General features: G+C 41.4%; 1 protein-coding gene across 3 annotated transcripts in view; it reads right to left on the reverse strand.

Annotated features, from left to right (window-relative positions):
* dock8 (dedicator of cytokinesis 8) overlaps positions 1 to 26,075 on the reverse strand; it is a 53,504-nt gene that overhangs the window by 2,870 nt on the left and 24,559 nt on the right. For 2 of the 3 annotated variants that reach the window (XM_022764816.1, XM_022764818.1), the window contains 37 exons: positions 25,788 to 25,868; positions 25,441 to 25,603; positions 25,150 to 25,286; positions 24,737 to 24,830; positions 24,009 to 24,171; positions 23,124 to 23,241; positions 22,705 to 22,775; positions 22,374 to 22,518; positions 22,068 to 22,169; positions 21,880 to 21,975; positions 21,405 to 21,639; positions 20,862 to 21,026; positions 20,551 to 20,729; positions 20,007 to 20,099; positions 19,019 to 19,114; positions 18,215 to 18,364; positions 17,809 to 17,922; positions 17,426 to 17,581; positions 16,890 to 17,029; positions 16,502 to 16,665; positions 15,787 to 15,938; positions 14,515 to 14,697; positions 14,160 to 14,286; positions 13,614 to 13,704; positions 13,371 to 13,467; positions 12,567 to 12,701; positions 12,122 to 12,274; positions 9,360 to 9,518; positions 9,143 to 9,243; positions 7,627 to 7,819; positions 6,853 to 6,996; positions 5,966 to 6,097; positions 5,500 to 5,634; positions 5,027 to 5,116; positions 3,999 to 4,235; positions 3,737 to 3,880; positions 2,506 to 2,612 (listed from right to left, as the gene is read on the reverse strand). In XM_022764816.1, the coding sequence (XP_022620537.1) occupies positions 2,506 to 2,612; positions 3,737 to 3,880; positions 3,999 to 4,235; positions 5,027 to 5,116; positions 5,500 to 5,634; positions 5,966 to 6,097; positions 6,853 to 6,996; positions 7,627 to 7,819; positions 9,143 to 9,243; positions 9,360 to 9,518; positions 12,122 to 12,274; positions 12,567 to 12,701; positions 13,371 to 13,467; positions 13,614 to 13,704; positions 14,160 to 14,286; positions 14,515 to 14,697; positions 15,787 to 15,938; positions 16,502 to 16,665; positions 16,890 to 17,029; positions 17,426 to 17,581; positions 17,809 to 17,922; positions 18,215 to 18,364; positions 19,019 to 19,114; positions 20,007 to 20,099; positions 20,551 to 20,729; positions 20,862 to 21,026; positions 21,405 to 21,639; positions 21,880 to 21,975; positions 22,068 to 22,169; positions 22,374 to 22,518; positions 22,705 to 22,775; positions 23,124 to 23,241; positions 24,009 to 24,171; positions 24,737 to 24,830; positions 25,150 to 25,286; positions 25,441 to 25,603; positions 25,788 to 25,868 (5,042 nt within the window). The remainder of the gene's footprint in view (positions 1 to 2,505; positions 2,613 to 3,736; positions 3,881 to 3,998; positions 4,236 to 5,026; positions 5,117 to 5,499; positions 5,635 to 5,965; positions 6,098 to 6,852; positions 6,997 to 7,626; positions 7,820 to 9,142; positions 9,244 to 9,359; positions 9,519 to 12,121; positions 12,275 to 12,566; positions 12,702 to 13,370; positions 13,468 to 13,613; positions 13,705 to 14,159; positions 14,287 to 14,514; positions 14,698 to 15,786; positions 15,939 to 16,501; positions 16,666 to 16,889; positions 17,030 to 17,425; positions 17,582 to 17,808; positions 17,923 to 18,214; positions 18,365 to 19,018; positions 19,115 to 20,006; positions 20,100 to 20,550; positions 20,730 to 20,861; positions 21,027 to 21,404; positions 21,640 to 21,879; positions 21,976 to 22,067; positions 22,170 to 22,373; positions 22,519 to 22,704; positions 22,776 to 23,123; positions 23,242 to 24,008; positions 24,172 to 24,736; positions 24,831 to 25,149; positions 25,287 to 25,440; positions 25,604 to 25,787; positions 25,869 to 26,075) is intronic. The other variant, XM_022764817.1, reaches the window with a different exon arrangement.

A 26,075-nucleotide genomic window follows, 5' to 3' on the forward strand; every position in this document is an offset into this window, starting at 1 on the left:
TCATGCTAACAACATCCTGTAACTACTTGACATAAATTGGACTCCTTTGCAAGCCAGAACACTAAATGAGTTAACAATGTACTTGACTGTAAGGAACTCATATATGCCTGTTACAGCTTTCCAAGGACCTCTGCTAGAATGTGAGCTAAACTGTAAATAACCCATGAGGCTGTTTCGAAACGTAGTTTCAGGAGCAGCAGAGGAAAAACTCACAAATGACCAAACAAATAAAAATCTCGTTTTCCCTTATGTGGTGGAAAATGGAGAATGCCGTATGATAAAGCACCACAAGATTTGAGCTGGACTAAAAGAAAAGGTCAGACATAGGGTCTGCCCGCAGTCCTCTATCATGACATGTATAATGGCCAACATACAAGGCAGTCTGCAGGAAATCAGAGAGACGGGGATGATTGCAAACACATGCCTGAGTTTATCTCTTAGCTTTTAATGAGGGTAATATGGAAACTGTAATGTCGTGTAACAGTATACAGTAAACACGTGGGGTAATGAGCATTAATGACAGTTCAAGGGTAAAGGATTTTCCCTAGCCATAAAAACATCTGTAGCTCTCTATCCGACTTGGTTTGAAGTGTTTAATAGGAGTTCTCCTGATGAGTATCTACAATATTTGGGTGCCTTCTTTTTATGAACTGACTACATAAGAGTGCTTTCTCCAGTCATTTATATGATCGGCTGGCTCTTCCTGTATAGTCATCTTTGTCAGATATTAGAAGTAGATTGTCCGAAGCACTGCAGGTTGTGACAGGCCGCGACTCCTATCAATCAAGCACCCCCCCCCCTCTCCAAACATTCCTCTCTTCAAGCCTTAATCTGAAAATATGTTTCAGAAATGCAATAAATACACTAGTTAAAACAAGTGACAGTAGCATCCGAGACTCCTTTCACAGAACAACTGTGCTGACTGATTTCTCAAGAGAAGTTGTGGATTTTCCTCGACTTCAGTACAGTTAGGGGTTTTCTTGAAGAGATGTTGGTTGCTCCTGTTTTTTGCTTTGCTTTTTATTTTAGACAGTAATTAAATATCTTGATACATTTTTTTAAGGCTTATCTGCCCCTGCGCCAGGACCAGGGAATAATTCTATCATATATCAGTGAGTGAGTGTATTGGTCGAATCATATGACATGACAATACAAGATTATGTCATGGTTTAATAAAATTTAGCTGTCCAAATTTATAATTCTAAGATCATCATAAATAAAATTCAACAAAATACTGTAAGTTATCAGGTTTGGATTTTACATGTGAGTAGAGTTTTATCATATTGCACAGAAGCACACCACAGTTTTTCATAAATTTGCACTGTTGTGATACGTACAGTATCTATATTGTAAGAATATTCTAACGATTGCAATGTTGATGGATAACGCATGGACCTACCCTGAACATTACAGTGCATCGGCTCACAGTAATGACTAAGCAATTAAAAATCAGTGTTTACAGTAACGAGCTGCACAGCAGATGACATGTTTGGATGTTTGGCCTGATGCCTGAGGGGGGCATTCTGTATGTGACGAGAGAGATTCAGCTCAGTGGAGAAAAAGATGACCAACAGAGAGAACAGTGTTTTCCTGAGTGGATTTTATAAGAAAGCCACTGTCAAGAAGATTGGCATACAAAGGGTCCAGTGCCAGCCTGCCTGGATTTAGAATAGGAAATAAACCTTTCTGAAATTACAGTAAATATTTGCCAACCTGCTTGTAGCAATCAAGGCAGCTGGAATGTGACATGAGGGTTAGAAAATGAAAACCACCTTTTGGAGGCAAACAGCACACGCCCAGAAGATGAAATGGCACGCACATGCACGCGCACACCAATACACAAACGCTCACATACACGGCACACAAAATCAGCATATCCTCAGACACATTGCTGTGAGTAGGATGGTTTAAATTATGTTCTGAATATTCAAAATATAATGAAACTCTTGGGAACAATAAACCTTTGCAATTTCAGAGGAAAAACAGCTCAGTGATATTATGAGGAAAAATCCTCCACCTTCATATGGGAAATGAAAAAAATATCCCCTGTCACAATGGGTCATATTCATTCACAATCCCCTTACCTGTTTAATTCCTTTAACTATCATCTGTTTTGCTATTTAGTGGCAATTATCACTTCCATCTCTGCATCTTGACTGACACTCGGCTCTTTTATCTTCCTCCGCTGGCACCAGTAATAGTGTATACATAGAGCATCCTGGAGAAGACTTTCACTTCTTCTAAGTTGAGTCTCACAAAGATACTGCATTTCCTACTCAGAAATTCCTTTGAAGTATTGTTCTAAACTTCCACCTACTGAGCCAGAGCCAGCCACTGGTAACAATAAAGAGAAGAAATGCAAATTCAAGTAAAATAGTTGGTGAACTCCTTTAGGTTTATGGCTCACTGTGAAAATTTTTTATTTTTGCGATGTTTTTCCTCATTTTTGCATAACTTTGGTACAGTGTGTTGTCACGAGGTGGTGTTTCTTTGATCGCATCTTACCTCATTATAAACTCTTTGAAACACAGGCGCAGTTTATTGTGGTGACGGAAGAGCTTTGGGTCCGCTGGGATCTCATTCAGGAAGACCTGGGCCACCTCCAATGGGCCCTACAACAGGGGAGCGGAGAGAGGAGGAGAAGAGGGATAAAAACAAAGAGACAGAGTTAGAGAGACAAAGAAAGAGAAAGCAAAAAAACAGAGTGGAGGAAGGAAAGAGAGGAGGTAAGAGAGGAAGTGTTTGAGAGTATGTGGACAAAGGAGAGATGAGAATGCCCCTCATTCAGAAAGGGGGAAATGACTTGCTAACTGAATGCCTAATGCAGCTAAGGGGCAAGATGCTGAACTAAACATACGGAGGAGATCAGAGAAGGAGCCAATGATTAGCCTCCTGCATGGCTAATGTCAGAGCTAAGCCCGCATACACCCACCATTTGGCTCCCATTTGCCCAGTATGAGATCTTGTTAGCCTAACTTATATCCATCATAAAACCACAGCACACTTGCACAGCGCCTGCATCACGACAGGCACAGTTAAACAGCTCTGATTAGCATCATAAACGCATTTGGCCTGGGCCTCAGTCCCTCCGTGACAGAGCTGTGGACCCAGACACAGAAACCCAGTCTCCTGTGCTGATTACAGTCAAGAGTTATATGTTTACAGAGTTGCTGAGCATTAGCGTTATGTATACAACCATCAGGTCGGAGCGAGGGACCTGTCAGATTAGACGCTGGAAGATAAAGCATATGGGGAGGGAGCGGAGACGCTGTAGCTAGCTTCATCATTACTCCAACATTCACCATGCTGGCAGGACCTGGAAGCTATCAGATCAAAGAGACCTCCGGTTCAGCATGCCGTGCAGCAGGGACATGAAAGGGAGAGGGGCCATGAATTGACGTTTTAACAAAATCAGGGGAAAAGCAAAGGAAGGATTAGGGTTATGGATGAGGTGAAGGCTTTGATGTGTGATCACTGTCATGTCTCCCACCTGCAGACTACAATGGAAACTGTAAATGTGATAAGACAAATAGAGGTAAATTATTCTGGCTTATTTTTCCCCTGCACATTAAGAAGGAACACTCAGGGGACAAAAGGGCCATGTATGATAAGAGAGCAGCCACTATTGGTTAAACGTGTATGAGATCATTTAAGCTGTAATATCAGCAGACAGACAGTAGTGTAATATGGAAGCAGTGCCTTCATTCACAAAATCCCTGCAATGCTCATATGTTACCTGGTTAACAGTGGCTCCCACGGAGCCTTGTAGCAGCATCTGTAACATCTTAGCATCAGGCTGTTCTCTGTGTGTGGCAACTGCCAGTTCTCTAGTCTTCTTCTGCATGTCCTCTATGGCCACTTCAATAGGAGTCAGGTCAAACTGGAAGCAAAAGTCAGATAATACTGCTCAAATATGTTGCTGCAATCATCAAGCGACAAATGTGGAGAAACGGTCTTAAAAGCCACTATATCTTCTACACCCTGTGTCTGGCTCTTACCTCCTCTTTCTGGATGACGTTGATGCGAGTTTTGACGTAGGGGAAGGCGTGCATGGTGGTGAGGATGGTCTTCCTCTTGTATTGCTCGTTCAGCTCGCCACGTGGCCGTCCGCTCTTGGTGAAGGGCGTGGTGTACATGAAGCGCCGCAGGTTGAAGTTCTTCTCAAAGTTTGTCAGCCGGTCTTTCATCTCATAGTCATCAAAGTAGGGCTCCACGTAAGTGATCTGGATATATGCCTGGAGAGGAGGGGTGGTTTAGTTTGTCTTTTATTCATAAAACCAGGCTGTAGCTGTGATAAAAACTCAGTGCTTTTTGCTTTGCTTTTCTTTTTCTTTTTTAATGTATGTATGTATTTATTTATTTTGCCAGCAGCCATCAGAGTGTACAGTGCTGCCTTTCTTAACAGCCTTAGCCTCAGCCAGCAGGGAGGATGCTGAAGGGAGACACATCAGTGCAGTGCCTCGTCATACTGTTCTAGGCTGATTGTTGCATTCCTCCCCTCTGGACCAATCTTTATTTTTAGGACTGTTGTTATTCATGTACACACACACACACACACACACACACATTTGTTCTCCTCTTCAGACAGTTTTTGACATTTCGTTTCAACAATTCTCTGCATAAATCTAAATGTGCTCGTTCTTTACATGTTTACATTAGGAAATACTAATACTGTATCTGTATATAACATGATTTTTCTTGTCTAGACATTTTCTGCCTGTTAAAATTAATACATTTTTTGTAACTTCCCATATTCTGTACATATATCAATATTCACATTACTGTTTATAATACTATAATCCATGCTTACCATACCTACTACTGTACATAACATACACTCTACTGTAGTTTGGTTCTGTGTTGACGAAGTATAACCAAAATGTACTATTTCCTTATTTATCTAATGTTAGCGACATAAAATTAGCATTTGCAAAGATTGAATTTAACCAGTAAGATCATTGTGTAATAATGACAGTACAGACAGACCTGTAGTAGCAATCGGTGGTGTGACATTATGGTCTCCTACCTTGTTGGGGTTGAGTTGTTTTCTGTCCACTGGTGTAGAGTCCTTGATCATCACCAACGTGTCCTCCCCCATACACTGGCTGTAGAAGTTCTAGGAGTGAGAGAAACTGTGTAGTTACTATACACTATCACCCATAACATAGTTATAGTCTAGTATGAGCTTCTTGGCAAATGTCATACAGATTTCACTGTCCCTCAAGGCTATAAGCATATAACTGAGTTATTTAATCCAAGGGTGAGGCTGACATTGTATTCCTCTTCATGACGTTATTTCTCCCTTTAAGCATGTAAATGAATGCCAAGGTTTCCACGCTCGCTAAAAAAAGAAAATCATTAAAAACAAATGAATGATTGTGAGTCTTGCCCTCAGTCATTCTGTTCACTCAAGAGTCTCTCAGTCATTATCGGATTTCACTAGCCCAGTCAGGCACCTTCTTTCCCTCCTTTCATTCCACCGCAGTCACACATTTGTACCTCCAGCCTGTGCGATATCTCAGGCAGATGTGTGATCCCTGGCTCCTTGTAAATGAATTCTCGTTCGTCCAGGTCGCCGAACTTGGCCCCATAAAAACCCACCCGGAAATAGGTTCCAAACATCCTCTTATGGCCCTGCAGGGAAACACAGAGAAGGTTTTATACTAGTCTTTAATCAGTATAACATCAGTAACATATTCTTTCTCATTATGGTAATAGCTTTTTATGGGATCTTTACTGTGAAGAACACTTTGAAGACTTTAGTTTAAAAACCTGATATACCTATAAACACTTTGGAAAAAAAAACTCTTACTGTTGAGCGCAATAATGTCAAAGTCTTTTTTTTCGTTTTAAAGGAACACTTCTATATACCTCATCCACTACAGTGTCTTACTGGTTTTCTAATTTCTGTGTTAACATTGATTATATAAGTGAAGGAGCCCCTACAGCACCACATAGTTATTACCTTCTGAAGGATGTTATCAAAGGCTCTCTGTAGTTTGTCATGAGTGGATCCCAGTTTTCTGAAATCTCTGTGAGCCTCTAGGATTGGTATGATGATCTTGTAGACCTCATTCACCGCCTCGTAGAGACCACCCTGATGAGACAGCCATTACTGCTTGTTAGCATGACCATATACAGTTTATAAAGAGAAAATATTTGCATTTAACACTAAAAATATAAACCAAAGGTTCTATGGTACAACCGCCCAAACACTTGCTGAGTCCTAAAGCCATACTACCCACTGTAACTTATTTTCAGCATTAACAATGAACTCGGTGGTTCTTTGGTCCACTTAAATGCCCACTTGGACTACACGCAACACACTCAGTGTTATGTAGTGAAATAAGACACGGAATATATTTATGTATATATATGTGTCTATATAATTATGTAAATCATCCTAATAAATTGTTAAAATAGCAGTTAGAAATGAAATCAGCAGACTTTACTGTAGAATATTAGCATGAAATGATGCAATGCATGCAAAGTGAAATGGCAACCAAACTGCGACTTTAGAATGACACTGCCAATTAAAATCAGAATGAGATAACAAAATGTTTTGCAAAGAACTGTATGTCCCTGAAGCTGTTTCACCGACAACTAAAATTAGTTTCCCCACTTTTACTTTTCCCAATTGTGAGAAACTCCATGATTTCCTTATATAATGGGAGAATAGTGTCCAACCACGGCACACTCAAAAAACATACATTGTTTTGAGTATAGTTCATTCACCACACTGAAAACTTGATAAGAATTAGTATATAGTATGGATTTGGGACACAGATAGGAGTTTTTACATTTAATCCTAAACATAAATATCAGAGAATCGGTGCAGCTTCATTGTCTCACATTGCTGAAGAGCTCAGCAGCTTGCTCAAGCAATCCCACCAGGCCGGCCTCCGTGAAGTAGCGTCCCGAACACACCCCGTCCTCGTCCGGGGACAGGATGTCATCTGACACCGCCGACTCCTCAAGCACGTTGGGAGAGATGTTCTGAGGAGAAAAATCAGTCAGCTAATCAATCAATTAGCCCTCTTAATCAAATAATCAATCACGTGGCTGGCTTTAAAAGGACATGTCCTACAGTGGGAAAAGGAGCTAATTTGATGACCATCCAATCAATGACCTGCTGACTGCTGCAGGTTAGACCGTCCTGTACCAGAGCGCCACAGAGGTCTTGTGTGTGACACAGCTCATTGATGACATTATCATCATAGATACTGTTATAACTGTTTGTTTTCAGTTCAGAGGAACAGACTGTTCATATGTTCCCACAGGAGCACATTTGCCCCCCCCCCCCTTTTCATCTTCAAAGGCATTGTGTTAAGCAGAGCTACCAGGGGACCATATTTACATGTTGACGTTATGAGTGTACAGCTCCCCCCTCTGGACACGCACAACCAAATTTGGAAGTAATCCGTGGGGAGATGTGTGATGTGGTGTGTTGTGGAGGGGAGGGTTTGCCTCCGCTCAACAAACCAACCGACAGCCACAACAAACAAATGATGAATGGTTATTTTGTGTGAGCGTAACTGTTGCTCTTTTTTTTTTTTTTTTTGCAGTCAGCCTTAACATGTGTTTACTTTTAATTCCTATGAATATATCAATATTTGTCTTGTCTACCTGGAAGGTGACACTCCCAACAGGCAGGTACTTGTGATCCTCCAGCATGCTGAGGTACTCGGCCACCAGGGCAGCAGCATGGACCAGACACATGGCCGACTCAGTGTAACACTTCCTGTTGCTGTGCTTCTCTGCCATGTTCTGCAGCCAGGTCAGACGGAGGTCAGGAGATGTCTGATAGCCCTTCGCTATCCTGGGGAGGAAGGAGCAGGAGGGTATTTGTCTGTTGTTTTTTTTTTTGGTTTTTTTTTCCTTCTTTTCCTTTTCCTTTATTGAACCAGGTAAAAGCCTCATTAAGATTAAAATCTCTTTCCCAATTATGACTGAGCCAAAAAGGCTGTATAAAAACTAAGTTGCAACAATATATACAAAACAGAAATCATAAACAGGCTAAGAAAACTGTGACACACTTCACAAATAAACATAGACAAGATAATGCAGATGGTGCAGTGGTAGTTAAACATGTGGATTAACTGCAGAAATGTTTATGCTGAAAATGTCAGTGACAACATTTATATCCATATATTTTGGAATAAAAAATAGAAATAAAAATAAAACAAAGTAAATAAATAACAGCTTAACACATTTGTAATGTAAAAAAAATATGAGGGAGATCGATTAATATTCCTGACCAAACTGAAGCAGATGAGTTAATTTAATTACAATATAGGCATAAATATATGTAAATGTACAATATATGGACAAATGGACAGCAAATATCTCAAAACAAAATGTGTGCATGAGAGTGAGTTCAGCAGATAAGTGGGTTTTATCGTGAACAAAAAACATGGAAAATGTTTTTCTGTTCATGGAACGTATGAATAATCATTAGCCTAACAACACTGGAATACGTGTACAACACTGAACACATGAAAATGTATTTTTAAAGCAGGTGAGTCACTCTACTATACTTCCAAATGAATTCAAGCATCTGGAGACCAAATGTCTTTTGCATCAATGACCTGTGTGTGTTTGGGAGCTTGGAGGTAAATGCTGGGATGAGTGTAGGTAAATGTGTAAAGTCATTCTGCACGACTGTCAGACACTCACCAGGTCACTGCGACCAGAACTCAAACAGAAAGGTGCATGATAAATGATACATGTAGGTGACATTAGAGCATGTTGAGGTAAAGTGCCTAAATCAACATACAGCACATGTATGCTCTCTTTGTCTCAGTGTTTTCACACACACACACACACACACACACGCACACATACACACAAACTCAAATACACACACACACACACACACACACACACACACACACACACACTGTTTGCATCTGCATACACACAAAGCCAGATCAGAAGACTAAACTGCTACCACATGGTTACCATAGTGAGGGCAGCAAATAGAGGCAAAACAGCCCCGACCACAGAGAAATAGAAACCAGCAGCGCAACATAGAGAGAAACCACATTGATGAGAGAAAGAGAGGAGAGGAGAGAGGGAGACATTAAGAGACAGACACACCAGAGACAGACAGAAACAAGGAGACAGCCTTTTTGTTTCTAACCTGTACATGAGGTCCATGAGCATCTCAGGGTCCTCCTGGAACTCCCTCATTTTCACTGTGTCCGACAAAATACTGTTCAGGTTTCTTAGAAGCTCATCCACCTGATAACACAGACGAACACACAGGGCAGGCACGGAGCCACAATATGATCAATATCAGCGATGTAATGCAGTAGTTGTGTGTGCGTGTTTGTGCGATTGTGCGTACTGTTTTGTACCTGCGAGGGCAGCTGAGTGTTCTGCATCTCAGTATCCTCCTCTGCGTAGGCTAAGATGGTACGGAGCGAGCGTCTTAAGTATTCCTCCTGAAAGTCGGATGACTTGCCCACCAGCGAGGCCAGAGACATGGTGACCTGCATCTTCACCCGTGAGAAGTTCTGACCAAGAGAGAGGGAACCTCGGTGAATGTCAGTGTTTCACATTTAGTGTTTGCTTCATACAGCGAGACAAAGTGCACATTTCTAGTGTGAAACTGAAGCTCTGTAAGGACGAATTTCATGCGACTATGGATTTCCACAGATTCCACAATGAAAACTTTTTCCCTTTGATGCCTTCTCTTCAAGCCAAAGAAGGAAATGTAATATATTCAATGGCTAGACATAGCACATTTACACATAAGAGGCAAATCCAGCTTTGCATGAATAGGACAATTCCCTCTTCTGCCCCTTTATGACTACATTTTGCCTCTAAATTGCTCAGCTACCATAAAACCTCCAATAATGACCAGTGCATGTATCTACTTCAGCAAAAGAGGCTCTCTATCAGAGACAGGCCATCCGCAGGTCCGAGGTACATGCTTCAAATTTCATAATAGTCTTTGAAAATGTCCTCAATCACATAATTTACATTATACAATAAAAAAAAGCAAAATATAGGACATAGAAATGCTTATATTGCTCTTCCTTACAACTCGTACCACTCATTCTGTGAGTTGATGTTGTATCTATATCTATATCTGTATAGAGGCAGAGCTAATCATTCTAAATAATGAACTACTTCATCAAACATACTCTATTCTTGGAACATATCAGGAGGCCAGCAGAACATACTTGTAAAATAAATTGTAGAATAAATTGAAAATCAAAATGCTTACATATTGTACTTTGCCGTGTGTGTGAAATTGTTGGATGTATGGAGGATTTTCTAACATTCAGTAAAAAAATCTTTTTCGACTCGACCTGTTTTTATTGTTTTCTCTCCTCACTTTCAGTCCCTTGCCTCGTCTCTCCCTTTTTCAAACTACCTGTCCGAGATAACAGGCCTGACAAACACCCCTCCATCCTCTGCAGTGAGGGCCGTGTGCATGTGTGAGAGAGAGTGTATGTGTGTGCTCGTGTATGTGTGAAGTCCCATCTATCTCCAGCATGACCAGCTAAGCGGGAAATGATCTCCCATTAGCAGAGACATAATCACCCATGGATCATCTCTACGGCCCCATTCTGTTCAACTGAGCATGGAGCCAGAGCCTAACCACCCATCACTGCCCTCTAACTCAGTGTGTACGCGGGCAGTGTGTGTGTGTGTGTGTGTGTGTGTGTGTGTGTGTTCAATGGGAACCTAAATGAGCTTAAGTCAACACATAACCCTCTTTGTTTTTCTTTATCATCTGTCTCTTTTCCTTTAGCTTTATTTCCAACCTTTTCATAATTGGACGCATTTTAACCACAGGTATCTTTTTTTTTGTTGTATTATTTTTTATAATTTGTTCCATTTCTAGGGAAAAAAAAAGAAAAAAAAAATTTTTCTCCTTTTTTTACCACAGTCTAAAATTGAAGGGATGGAGAGAGGGAAAAAAAATGTGTGTGTGACAGACAAGAGAGCAAGAGGAGGGTGGATGAAGGGATAAAAACGTAAACAAAGGAAGAGGAGAGTAAGTTCTGTATGAATGAGTCATACGGCTGCTACGCTAATTCAGATCACAGCTCCATTTGTATACACCATATAAACAAACATATGCTGGGACACGCAGAGGGGAAATACTCTCTTTAAACTGGAGATATTGTGTGTGTGTGTGTGTGTGTGTGAGTGTGTGTGTGTGTGTGTGTGTGTGTGCGCGCAAGCATGCTCCACAGGCTGGTGTCTGACTTTCATTAAAGAGTACAGACTGTAAACACAGGAAATATCGACTGCAACAGGGGTTATCGAACCAGCAGAGAAAATGAAAGAAGATACTCTATCCCAAACCTTCGTTCCTTCAGATCTGTCTCTTCTCGATTATCTATTTTTTCATTTTTACTTCCCTCCATCACTGCTTCACCTCTGGCAAAAAAAAAAAAAACTGCTCTATCTCCATCATGATCTCCTCCTTTCCGCCCCTTTCATGTTCGCTCTCTCTTTCCCTGCCCTTGATGCACATATACTTACATATTCACACATACATATGTACTGACACACACACACACACACCCACACACACACACACACACACACACACACACACACACACACACACACACACAGAGGTCTGGCTGTCATTAGTTAAAGAGGGGTAGGAACATGGGGAGGCAGACAGTGACATATCTCTCTGCTCCCTACTCGGAGACACATCCTTCAGCAGAAACTTTCTGCGGCACGCTCAAAATAGACATGGAAAAGACATTAAAGCCGAGCAGGAGGGGAAAAGCGGAGAAGATGGGATAAGATGTGTGTGACTCCCTGCTTCTGTGTGTCTTCATGAACACATGTATCATAAGCAATTCTGAACTCTCATGTGCACTTAAATTAAGTTTAATCTGACATAAATGCAATTTCTTCTGCAAGCTCAGATGTTAGATAAGGTTTTATCTGACAGAAAGGTAACACATGCCCGACATTTGCTTTGTGTGTGCGCGCGTCCTTACAACCCATTGGAACATAAACACAGGAACATCTTTTGTATGTGATTATATGTGTGTGTGTGTGTGTGTGTGTGTGTGTGTCTGTGTGTGTGTGCGTGTGCGCGCGTGTGTGTGTGTTTGTGTGTGTTTGTGTGTCTGCTTACACTGGCATTACTGTAGCTGTATCTCATGATGAGATAGAGGGTGGCACAGGCCTGGCTCCTGTTCTCATCAACAGGGCTACTGCAGTACTGAAGCACCTTCTGGCACAGGTCCGCACACTGCTCCGCCTCCTCTTCAAACAGCAGGTCCCCAAACTACACAGAAACACGCACATGCAGACAAATAATATAATACCAGAGACACAAGGTAGCATACACAGATACACACACACACACAGGCATATATATATATATATATATATATATAAATACTCTGGCTTGTATCAGCAGTTTTCCGCCCCCACAAACAAATAAGAGCATTTAATTTAGACACAGATACTGCTCATGTAAACACATCAACCCACACACCTCCTCCTGAACTGTCACAAAAAGCACACAAACGCACACACACACACACACACACACACACATCTCATAACGAAAGTACCTTGACAACAAGCGCTCTGAGTGTGCTGAAGGTGTGAGAGAGGAAAGTTGTACTCTGGTTGCAGGTAAGTGAGTGGAGCAACACCTTCAACACCCCGCCAACCACGTTGTCCTTACACTCAGCTAATGGCACCGCCTGGACATGAGACAGATGGAAGAATGAACAAATCACATGTGACATATGACAACACCTGCGGATGCACTTGAGAGCAAAAAGCAAATGTTTTAAGATAGAAAGCACACAACTGACCTTTACAACACAAAGATTTAATGTGCAGTCTATGATATGTTTTGAGCCAAGATTAAAAAGCGCTGCGTGTGTGGACAGTATATTAAGCCGTCTTTGTGTTCTACGCGACCAGTTTTCTCCTCTGTTTTATGGTGATTCACAAAGTGATAACACACTATATGAGACTTCTCTGGTTTGGCTTAGTGCTTTCAAACCATTCTAAAGAAAGCTGAACCGGGACCATTTCAATACCCAGTGAGGAACTTTATTGGTACATCAATTATGCAAGCACATAAATCGATTTTTTAATAGGTCTTGCTAATGAAAGATAATTTCTCGTTGACTTTCCGTCATTGAGAAATGGCTTGAAAGCACTACCACCCACTGCAGATGAAATATTACAAAAACTTTATAATATAGTGTAAGATAACAAATAGTAACACCACAACATGAGAAAATTAGTAGTTATTGCTGGGCTGGATTATGTGTACATAAAATATATGTTCTGTATTGTAACAGTCCACACAGTGTAGGAAGATACTGCATGGGTTCAGGTAATGGGCAGTGTTGTCTGACCTGTACGATGGTCTCCAGCAGATCCAGCACTATGAGGTTGGTCTCTGTGGCCAAGTTGCCACTGATCAGAGCCTCCTGGTCCAACTCTGCTTTAGTCCTAATGGAAGGTGATGAAAGTGAGATAGATATCCAGAGAGAAGCAAAAAAATACATATAGATTACGATAGGCTGTGAGCAAGACAGACAGGCACAAACGAAGCAAAATAAACCAGGAAGCAGACAGACACAATTCTCATAACATACTTATCCTGTTTGTCGTTGGTCTGTCTCCACTGAGTGAGGTCTTTTCTCCAGCGCAGGTTCTCTCTCTGACCCATGGTCCTATCCATTCCTGCTAAGGGTTCAAAAGCAGATAATCATCACGATTTAAGAAATCAGCTTGTACGAAAACTATTATATACATTAGGTCGAGTACAGATTACACACTAAACAGTATCACTAGAACCCATGCACTCTATTTTATTGCAGTGCAAATAGCAAATCATGTGAATTGTGAAAGAGATTGCTGATAAAAATTAGACAATTTAAACTATATTTTCACAGTGATCAAATGTTTACTTTTTCCCCTACAGTACACCACCACAGTACATTTTTATTACAAAATTCCTGACTTTCACAGGAAGACTGAGTAACCTGAGACTTGTTCTTTCCATTTACAAACTACTGATAAGATTTTGAAAGTTTGCTCACTAGTTAGTTCATGTGCAAAACTTTGAAATACTGCAATTCTAAATGCGACAGAAAAGCAATTCCAAGTTGTGTCCCTTAAAGTGCAGGGAAATGCTCTACCTCCAACTCGTTTCATCATTTCCCCGCGGGCTCCCATTCCTCTCAGCAGGGCTTCTTCCAGCTGCAGCTTGGCCTGCTGAGATTTCTGTAAGGCCTGGGTGCTCACTTTATCACTGCTCTGTTTACCCTACAAACACACATACACGCATGTTCACGAGGTGCGAACACAACGTGCGTAGAGTTGGAATATTTTGTTATAATCAATGCACATGCAGACAAGACATACAAATACACAGCCATGCCTGATGCAGAGTTTCCATACGTGTTTTTATGAACATTAAATGAATTTAACTGACTGTTGCAACTTCACCGACACAAAACATTGCAAAACTAGTCAATAAATGAGCGAACTGACCCTGTACTCAAAGCAGGACACACAGATAGTGAGGAGCTCCAATAGCTTGTTGAGCTGTGAAGGAGGCATGTCTACAGTCCAGCGCTGAATTAGACTCCTATCAGCGTTCTTCATCACCCACAGGAAACACACCAACAGGTGGCGACTGGTGTCTGCTGCCAGGGTGGCTACGGATTTACCATGCTGGGAAGGGGAGAGGAGAGAGACAGATATGCAGCATGATGTAGTATAATGTGCCTCTCACTGAAGAGAGAGAGCACCTGCACTCTCTTTGCCCATTATAGGCAGGGTGTATATAACAAGTGTATCTGTCAAAGTAACCCTATATCATTCACAAGCTTCTTTAAACCACAAACATGGCGGGACAGTTCTTTCTCACTGGATTTAGTGAAGTATTGTTCTCTTCCCCTTAATAGGCGTTAAATCTACTGCAGATTGATTTACCTTCATTTGTGTGATGATGAATCGCTACTATAGAGGGCCACTGCTGCTTCACTGTGTGGCACCTTTGATAAATGTAGTCATTAACCTCCAAGTGCTCAAGGTGTCCCACCTAGAACCTGGTTTCCAGGTATCTGTTTCACATCAGGACTGAGTGAAGCTCAGCAGAACCAACGTCAAATATTTGTAGCATTTAATCAAAAACATCACTTGTGTATATGAAAATATGTTTCACGTTAAAAAAACGTTTCTGTTGCTAAGAGAAAAGGATTCAAACATTGTTTGAAGGGGGAACAGCCTGAAAATGAGGAACAAGTACTCTGAAGGCCATGTTTGGATTTGTGATGGATACCAGGCCGATGGCTCAGTTGTGTGAAAATCAGTTTTTCCACAACAGTATTTCATGTTACAAGGAACTGATTCATCCCTTGGAAAGAAGCAGCAGAGGAAGAGGAAGAGAATGGCAGTGTTCAGTTGTAGTGTTGTTGCTGTAGCTACACTTGATGGATGTGTTTGTCAGGGAGGACGACCCTGTTCACTTATGATGGCAATGCCTGCCCATAAACCATCTCCTGAAGATGTGAGCGTGTGTGTGTGTGTGTGTGTGTGTATGTCTGGGTGTGTGATTTTTCAGGATGGATGAAGTGTGTGTGCGGCTCTGACAGCTAATCAATCTACGTCAGTGCAGCTCACCTGTTAGGAAGCAGAATACTTACAGATACAATCACACAAACACATCCACAGATGCACTTTTGAACTTTTAAAAACAATGAAAAGCATACCATAACTCAGTTATTACCCCCAGATGACAAAATTAATTCAGAATTTTACCATTGATGCCATGGAAACGAGAACATTCCGTCCCAGTGTGTTGAAGGGGTTTCCAGCGATCGCCATGGCAACAGACTGATTGATGGGTGGGACATTTTCAAGGTCATCCTCAGGTCCGCCCGTTTTGTTTTTCCCACTGCGTGTGTCAGAAACTACAGAGACAAACAGGGGTCAAATATGTTAAACTGAAGGAGACGACTGGAGCGCAGAACCTCAACTGTGCAAAAGTTTTGACATTCCTGTGTCTTTATCAAAGTTAAAATAGACACAGGAATCAAGCTTTAACACATCCATATATAGATGTTTAATTGCAGTTAAATACAGTTAGAAACACTCGCAGATAAAAAAGCAAAATTAAAACAAAGTTACATAACAGTGGATAGAAGAACCTGTTTAACTGAGTTTTCCAGTAAAGGCAAAGGGCAAATTCCAGTTTGTCTTTTGTGAAAATACAGTAGGCTTATCATACCATATCACCAACTCTTAAGAATGGGCATATTTTCTTTTGTTCTTAAAAATTGCAAGTGTTTTACCAAGTTTACCACGGGGAAGTTAAGTCTGTATGTACCATATGAGCAAAAAAATGATGAGATGACATGAACTTTATAGACCAACAAGGGCTTCAAGTGCATACAACTGAATGAGCGCGTATGAAACCTATGTGTGTGTGTGTGTGTGTGTGTGTGTGTGTGTGTGTGTGTGTGTGTGTGTTTACCAGTGAAGTCCAGATAATTGGTGGAGTCAATGATAATGCCCACCAGGGGGAGGTAGAGAGCAGCCACCTTGGCTCTGACCTCAGGTTTAATACAGCGATGGTCAAGATCATGAGAACACAGCAGGCTATAGATGGCATTGATGGCCTTTCTCTGGACCTTTCCCCTGTGAACACACACACGGACATTCTAAATGCATTACTGAAAATGAAGAGAACATTTTTACATTTTTTTAATTTAGCCTGGCATCTTATCTTTCTCTGAAATAAAAGATTAAAACAGTAACTTGCGTGACTTGCAGCAGACGAGTTAAGCGTCAACTTACATTACAGCCTTGTAATAACAAGGTAATATCTTGGGAACAACTTGAAAGTGGTTGTGTTTCCATACCCCTCTGATTCCATGTCTAGGGCGGCACTGAGCTCTGTCAGCAGCAGCCCCGCGAGGTAGTGCTGCTGCTTGAATTCCTGAGAAAGCTCAAACAGCCCCAAGATCCTCTGCTGCTCCTGGAAACTACATGAACCGGAACTCTGAGGAGGAGAGACACAGACAAGACAGAGGCAGGAACACAATTGTTATAAGATCTTTGTTTAATACAAACCAGAGTACTTTTTTAAACAGTCCATCAAAAACTATGTCACGCTTTCCTGACTGAATCCCGTCTAATCTCTTTTACTCTATCTGATAACTCCCTAAGCTCCACTTTTCAATTTGACTGATTTTGATTCTCTGATTTTATTTCTTTTTCTCAAAGTTTTCTTCTCCTAGAGGGGATGTCGGCCCCAACATTTACACAGCTTTTTCTTTTCTTCAACCTTGTCGATGTAGAAATAAGAAATAAGTAAGATGTTACAACTTTATATGTAAAATGCTAATGCAAATACTTCAACTGCAGTAAGAGCAAATTTGGACTGACAAGTAGTCACCTGTGATGAGATGGATGGACATGGTGAGGCAGGGGCAGAGGCAGGGCTGCTGAAGAAGAGGCTCAGGTTGAGGTAGTGCTCGTGACTGCACAAGATTCGCAGGAACTCCAGGCGCATGCTGATCAATGTCGGCATTGAAACACTTTTAGCTGACATCTAGGAGAGAAATAGAGCGAAAAACAATCACTTGACTCATGCTTTTATGCAACAGAATCAATGCAGATGTTCGATAAAATGTCTTTGAAACTGTTTCAGAGCAAAGACACATAAATATTCATGCACTTATTCATGGAAAAAATAGTTCCTCTGGAAGAAATGACTTAACATCATGTATTGAAAGACACATGGTAAGGAGTTTCGGTTTTTTATCAGTGTCATTCTACCTGGTTGCAGTAGTTTTTCACCAGCTGGAAGACAAATCCTCGGTCCATGAGAGACAGCAGATCATAGAGGAAGAAGGCCAGGCTAATGTTGACTTTCTCTGCTTGCTCTACCTCCTAAAACAATAACAATCAACAAACAGTAAGCTGCACTGAGTGGATCTTGTCGAGCATCTAGCTGTGCAAGCTGAGCTTTTGATACTACATAGGCAAATATAATTAGCACGTCCATATCCCTGCGGTTTGGAGGACACCGACAACATGTGCGCTGAGGCTAAAACTGCGTCTACCCAACCAAGGAGAACAGATGGCAAATGCTGTGTTAGAGAGTTTTGGGAGTGGAAGTTACATTGATTTGTCTGAGATTAACTTAATTCCTTGTCATCGTCCTAATCTTCATTTTCCTTACCTTTTGTTGTTTAACAAGGATGGTCCCTATCTCCGCTGTAACCACAGAGACGATGGTGGTGATGTCATCTTTAAATCGGTCAGAAAAGCGACTCCTTCGAGGGACACTCTGCCTGTCCAGCTGAGACACGTGCTGAGCCATGCTCTTCACCTATTAAAGCAATCACATGCAGAACAAACACCATTCATACATATGAATCATCAACTTACAAAACAACATGGGAGATACCAATGACATGCATTAAGTGATGACACACACAAATGCATGTTAATTGAAAACGAGTGATAAATATGCATGTACTAATTTGATCATTTGTCACGAAACCTGGCAGATGCAAAGTTGATATGATAAAAACGGTGACCTGATGATAATAGAGCATCGTTTCATTATCTATCATCATTTTCTATCCTCATTTTTCATTCAAATTACAAAACATTCCTGTTATTAATTAAAGTGAGCATCCTTTATTGAAGTTATTGAAGGAAGAGACATAAATATGTGAGATGAACTGAGGGGATGAGAGTGTATGTGAGTGATGATACACTTCCAAAACTGGTATTGATAAATGGTAAAACGACTTGATAAATTACCCACTACAGCACTTTCAAAATGCCTTTTTTATTCATCACACTATAAAACTACCATTTATCTTTTAAGCTAAGTGCCCATGAGGTCATGTATTGTTTGATGCGAGTCATTTTTATTACTTCACCCATTTATCATTAACATTCATAGCAGTTGTTACAGCCAAGTGTCAATCAAACACACGCCTTTTGTAAAGTTAAAGAAAAAAGTCACACAGACCAGCAGCTCAAAGAAGAACCAGGCATATTTGTATGCATTCTCTCTGCAGACGCCGGTGCTGACGACCATCTGTAGGGCCAGCTCCTCATGAAACTGCTGCACGAGAGAAAAATACACAAACTGTGGTGAGACACAGCCTCGCTTTGGTGATAGGTGATGGAATAAAGACTGTTACAGTAAATATGGCAAGGATTATACTGTGCACCTCCATGGAATGACTGGGAAATCTTAACTGGCTGAGCTTTGAGCAGGGGAAAATAGCCACCAAAACACACAGGGTTCACACAGTACTGGTGTCCTCAGTATCACACTCCCCCCATGTGGTCACAAGTGGAAACTGGTGTTAATGGCTCAAACTCAGCTCAGTCCACTGTAGGACATTCAGAGTCTGAATACTGTTGAATACATGCATAATCTTGACAGTAAGAAGATGCATTCATCAAAATTTGTTTTTTTCCAAATGAAGTAGCTTGAGCTTTCGAATGTCCCTTCAATAATTGCCAATATATAGATAAACAGAACGGAGAATGGGATCATTATTGAGTTAGATTTAAGCTTTTAACTGTGTCTCCTCATTGCACATGAATGATATTGATCACAGGCTAAATCCACCATAAAATAGAATGATCTTTGATTGGATGGCACATCTTGATTAAAAGTACATATCAAACATCTGTTCTAAAGTTTAAAACCTGTTTGAAATCTCTGCTCTGCCTCAGCTATATTGGACTGCAAGTACATATCAAAACAGGCCTGCAGACTCAGTCACAGATTCAATACCATTGTTTCAACTGAGACAACATGACATCATAAATTCAAATCTTAATGCTGTTGTTTCCATTTTAAGAAGACAGCTGACTTGACAACTGAAAATCACCACAACACCAGTTTTGTGTTGGGGAGCACGAGTCATTAGATTCAAAATCAAATCAAAACTTCCGAGAGAATCTTTGAGGTGGTGTTTAACGACGGCAGATCCGTTTGTCACCTTTCTGTTGGAGGGTCTGGTGCTTCCGGTGGGGTTCTGGTGGTTGTTTATGTCCACATATGTGGACATGCGGCTGCCTGGGTTGTTGTGACCCTGGAGACAAAAACACACACAGGTTCCATCACATTGAACGTGATGGATGCTTTCATTAGAGTGGGTGTCTAGAGGCCTATTACATTACCTAATGTACTGTGGGAATGAATAGCAAATGACTGTTTTGTGTGTATTAGGAAGCATGCTGGGATATTTACATACAGTGGTGAGTGTGTATATAGTTTGTCAAATATATAAACCCATATGTTAGGCTGGTGATAAATGGGCTTTCAGAGAAAATAGGGGAAGACACGGAAAAAGGTTTGTTTCATAAATTTTTTAAATCAATAATAATTACCCTCAAAGATTACATAAATCTTATGCAGCAGTCTCTTTCGGCAGCTAGAAAATCTTCCAAAACTGAATTTAATCACTGTGACATTAATCCTTTTCTTTGAATTCAGGTGGGGTAACTGCTCTGAGAGATTTGGTTTGAGGAAACCCTCTGTACCTTGGCAGAGAGGATGTTTTTGACCTCAGCGTCTTCAGCAGATGTGTGCGGAGCGGGGATGTCAGGATTGCTGCTGCTGCGGACTCTGGACTGGAGAAGCATACTGCCAACTGTGGCTGCTGTGGCCCGACCCATGGTGCTGTAACGGCTCTCTGCTGAAGGTACCATACTCCCTGAAGCTGAACACAGGTCCATGGACACACACAACAAAACAGGTCTTAAAATAATCACAGCAAATATAATCATAGAAGAAATGACAAACAGAGGAAAAAATAAGCTAATTCATATTTAGAAATTCATTATGTCACTACCTGCATTCTGCAAGTCTCGAGGGGGATCAGGCAGACGAAACACCCAGTACAGGTAGGTCGCCAAGAGGCTGTTCCTACCCTGCTGGTCTCTGATCAGCTCCTGGCTGTTATGAAGACTGTTGACAATGGACACCACTGATTCGAAGGCTATCTGGGCCAGATTGGCTGTAGAACACAGATATAAAAAAAAAGCACACAAAACTGTTAGTGCAACAATATTGATATCAGGATGAGACAGAATATTATCCACAATGTTATCATGAGATTGTCATGACAAAGAAAATGTTCTTTCCTTCACCTTGGTCTAAAAAAATATTCACTAAACAATGATACAAAACAGAGGAAAGCAGCAAATCCTCACACTGGAGAAGCTGGAGCCAGGGAATGCTTCATATCTTTGCTTGATAAGAAAGTTACTGATTGATAAAAAAGTTATAATAATAATTAAAAAAAAGTTTCAGGACCAAATGTAACAACTAGAAACTTCCAAAAAAATTTGGGAGCAGCAACAGCAGCATCTCTGCAGCAACACTGATTCCTCACCTGTCTGGCCAGCGATGAACATGGGCTGCATGATGAGGGTGAAGAGTTTATCCAGCACCAGGTGGAGGAAGAGGACCAGGGGCTCTAAACTGGAGGAGGACAGGGAGATGATGCTGAGCTTCAGCTCATGCTCCAGCTTGTTCTCTGGAATCTTCTCCTCCCTGACCCGTAGAGGGAATGTAGCTCCACCCTCCAGGGCGTGGCAGAGGGTGAAGAAACGCTCCAGGTGGTTGTCCTGGAACAGAAGAGGGACGATTTGTTACACTGTGATACTAGTATGAGAGATAAAAGGCGACAGAGGGGTGATGAAAAAATATATATGTAATCGTTCAGGGTTGACTACGGCAGAGTGGACACTTGAAGTGTGAGTGTGTAACGTTTAGCTCACTGGTGTGTGTGACAGACAGAGAGTGTGAGCAAAAAAAACAGTCATCACGTTGCTGTGTTTGTGTCTGTGTGTTCAACCATAACTCACCTGTGTGTGTACAGACGACACAGCCTGGACCTCAAGGTTGAACAGTCCTTTGTGACTCTCCATCCACTTGATTGGAGGGACCTGAAGAGGAAGTTTCTACACAACAAAGACACAGGAAATGCAGTATAACTGTGTGTCCGTGTTCAGTACTTAATATTTGATATAATTTAATAGGTGGATGTATATACCTCAGGTGTGTGCAGTGAATAGTTGACAGGTAGTCGATCCAAGGCAATGGGCAGACAGAACTGACCAGTCTGCAGCCGGTCATTATTCACTATGGGCAGCCACTGGATCAGACGCAAACAGCAAATTCAGAATCATGTCAGCTATTAGCATTTTAATGCCACACACAGCAGACAGTTGTCACGAAACGATCCTCTATGAGTGTTTTTGTGACACATTCCTTTAATAAATGAGAATCCACGAGTACTGATTTGCTAGAAGAAAAACATCTTTTTCTAAAGTGTCTACATTCAGAAATACAATCTTACAGAGTATCCGATGAGCGTCTCACAGCTGCCGCTCTGGTTCTGTTTTTGCTGGCAGCTGATGTGGTAGAAGGTGAACAGCAAGTGATGTCTCTCTGTGAGACGTGCTGGGAGAGCCAGCTTCACTTCCTCATAGAAGTCTGGGGACCTGAGACAGAGGGAGATAGGGAATAACAAAGGAAGCAACACAGAGGAAAGAAGAGGGATGGGTGAGGACAAGGATGGAGGGGGAGAGATGAAAAAAAGCACGGAGAGTTACTCACACTGTTTATATGACAAAAAGAAGCAAAATTATTCACAAACGGAATAATGTAACTCAATAATGTGTACTTGCTTGTTATGGTAGGTAACAGGGGTGTAGACTTCATGCAAAAATTCAGGGCCACATGATTTCCCAAAAATGACCTTTAAACAAATTAAAACAAATTAAAAGGTGCATTAAATTGAGATTTCTGACTGTGAAACAGCATTAAATCTATTCAAAATACATCTGTGCAGAGTGGAACTGACAGAGCTGTTCATCAATACCAGTGATTACTGCAACATGTGCTTTCTTGCTTTCAAATCATGCTCTGTTAACACTGTTCATTAAATAATAGGTCCACAACTTCAGTGTGTCTATTTGTTGGTGTCACAAGCTTTCATTTACGCAATGCACACGGTTTCATGAGAACATGCGTTGGATTCATGAGGAGAAATCCATTTCACCAGTAAAATAATTCTGACAGACCGATCATAAACAGCAGCACTCACAGGCAGAGAACAGCTGGGGTCCTCTCCACTCATGAACTGGATTTTGATGGTGATGTTTCTCGCTGACGTCAGCCTGTTGACAAAGTTGAGCCTCTGGGGGTAAACATAGAGCAGGTTCCTACGGAGAGGCAGGGTGAGAAAGAGTGCCAGGGAGACTTCCTGTTTAATTAATACATGACAAAATAAAAAAGTAAAATGAAGCTGTTCTAATATAAATCACTAGGTGGCACTGTCTCTACAGCAACATCTTGTTGATAATAGTAAGGTGACAGTAATGTCACAGAAGAATCAGAACAGCCAGTAATATATTGCAGCCTTTTGTGGTTTTAATACAACACTATAATCTGTCTTGAAACCTCAAACACATGGACTTACCACAAATTCCACTGAACAAACGCTCAGAGAATAACAGTATGTAATTACCACGCAGAGGACTTGTTCACACATTAAGGTGGTGGTGTTTCGTTTGTGTTGAGTGTTGAATAGACTTAAACCCCTGCTTACACAGGCTGCCTCATTATTGTTGAACTTCGAGGCAGTTTCCCAGGTAGCCTGGGTGGAAATACCTAAAAATAGGCACTACACTAACAGGAGCAAAGCCGCAAAGCGATGTCAGCGCTTGAGTGATGAATACAGCATGACTATTCTTGTTGCCTCTGGCCTTTCAGAGAAATAAACTGGCTATGAGAGCAAGCAAACCTGTTTACTCCTCAAGCTATTTGTTTTTTCAAAGCCTTGTTTGTATTGCATCCTGTGGAGGTGTAAGTTTTACATAAACAGATTTTCTTTCCTCTGACAATCTCTACACTGTCTTATATAGAATAGAAAAATAGGAAATAAAAAAATGTATAGTGTGTGGTCCTTCAGATATGCCCTCCAACCCACCTGTAAATGTTGTGAGGGACATAAACCTCACTGGATGGGAACTCCAGCACCTCTTTGACCGGCCGAATGTTTTTCTCAGCCACTGGTATGAGAGGGATGAGCTCAGTGGACAAACACGCTAGTGGCGTGTCATGGACTGGAGACATGTCCAGTTTTATGGAACCTAGAGGACACAAGATAAACCAGATTCACACATCACCTGCATGTAACCAAACCCTTAAAGGAATAGTTTCACATTTTGGGGAAGTGCGCTTATTCTCTTTCTTGCTGGCAGTTAGAGAGAGACACTTGATACTTGTTCCTCATGTCTGTCTGCTAAGTATGAAGCTGCAACCTGCAGCAGGTTAGCTTAGCTTAACACAAAGACTAGAACCAAGGGGAAACAGCTAGCCTAGCTCTGTCCAAGGGTAACAAAATTCATCCTGTAAAAAAGCAGTTAATGGGTTTTTTCGTGGGGGTTATGTGGCAGAGTATTTCTTGGCCAGTAACTTCCTCAAGTCCAGCGACCTCATGGTGACAACAAGAAAGAGACTGCATCCAGCCAAGAAGTAGTCCAGCACATACAGTAACAACACTACACCACAAACACACTCTCGAATGGATTAAATGAAGTTTCTGTCCAGTCTTGTGTTAAGCTAAGCTAACAGGCTGCTGGAGACAGGAGAGGCGTATCTTCTCAACTCCCTAAAACAATATAAAATCAGAATGAGTGTGTGATGAGAGATGACCTGATATCGTCTTGATCCTCCTCTGCGGAGTGGAGGTTTTCTTGATGTCAGCCAAGAACTTGAGCAAGTCCTCATCACTCAAACGATCTCCCTCCTGACACACACACACACACACACACACAAATTGAGACATTTAGCAAAAGAGTGATTTTTTGGCAAAAAGCTAGGGTGACAAGAAGAAAAATAAAGCCACAGAACAAGAAAAAAAAAAAGAAATAAAGAAAAGTTGCAGGTCATGGCTTTATGGTGGATTACTAGACATTATTAGAGCCTAATATAGCATGTTTGATCAAAGAATGAGACAAGGCCGGGCTGTAACCACTATCGGTTACGCTGTATCTTCTCTCTCAAGGAAATAACAATACATTCTTCACAGATCTGTCTGCCTCATTGTGCAAGGGTTGTGGACTGACCTGTTTGAAGATAGTGCTGATAGTGATTGTTGCAGGCTTGAAGGCAGACACGTTACAAAACTGATCATCAATGGTACTGTAACGCTCAGAGTTCCTCCTGGCAAGCTGTCCTTTCCGGTCAAAGCTGCAGGATTTAACTGGAAAAAGTGTAGAGGTCATGGGTCAGCTGATAAACACACAACCATACACAATCTAGGGAAGTGCACATAAATGCAAAGTCATTACAAGGTGTCACCGTCAAACAAAGGCACTCATAAGGACAAACACACACAAGGATACACGAGCACACACCTCCTTTTAAGCTATCAGAGTCTGTGATGTCACGGTCTAATGCAGCAGTGGAAATGACTTCCATGATATTAACGGTTGCCCAGGCAAAAGGCATGCGATAGCGACCCAGCCTCTGGCAGAAACCCTCCGCCTGGCTTCGCAGCTTCTCAAGCTTGTCCTTGTTCTGAAAGAGTTATCATGAAAAATCTAATTCCAGAAAAAGACCTTCAACTTCAGAACATACAGTACATTATACCAACGGTAAGCATTATAAGGCTTGAGGAAGATAAAAGACAGATTGTACAGTATCTTTTTTTTTGTGATTTGTGGGGTGGTGACACAATGCAGTAATTGCTCTGCCACATTACCTTTGCAGAGTCGCATTCTTTCAATGTCGTGTACGGGTCAGCACAGTCACTGATCTCGCCCTGCTGCAGAACCTTTTCAATCTAAAACACAGACAGGATGTACATGAGCCATCAGAACGGCTCAGCATAGTGAAACAAAACAAAACAAAAAAATCTATAGTTTGTTGGCAAAGGTACAGTATAAGGCATAAATAGAGCAAGAGCTAAGTGATACACAGACAGCACTGCACGGAATTACAGGGTATATAAAACCAATTTGAGAGTAGTTATTTAAAGCCAGGAGGAAAA

The sequence above is a fragment of the Seriola dumerili genome, unplaced genomic scaffold, assembly GCF_002260705.1.
Source record: "Seriola dumerili isolate Sdu_G_001 unplaced genomic scaffold, Sdu_1.0 BDQW01000581.1, whole genome shotgun sequence".
In the NCBI taxonomy this organism is placed as follows: Eukaryota; Metazoa; Chordata; class Actinopteri; order Carangiformes; family Carangidae; genus Seriola; species Seriola dumerili.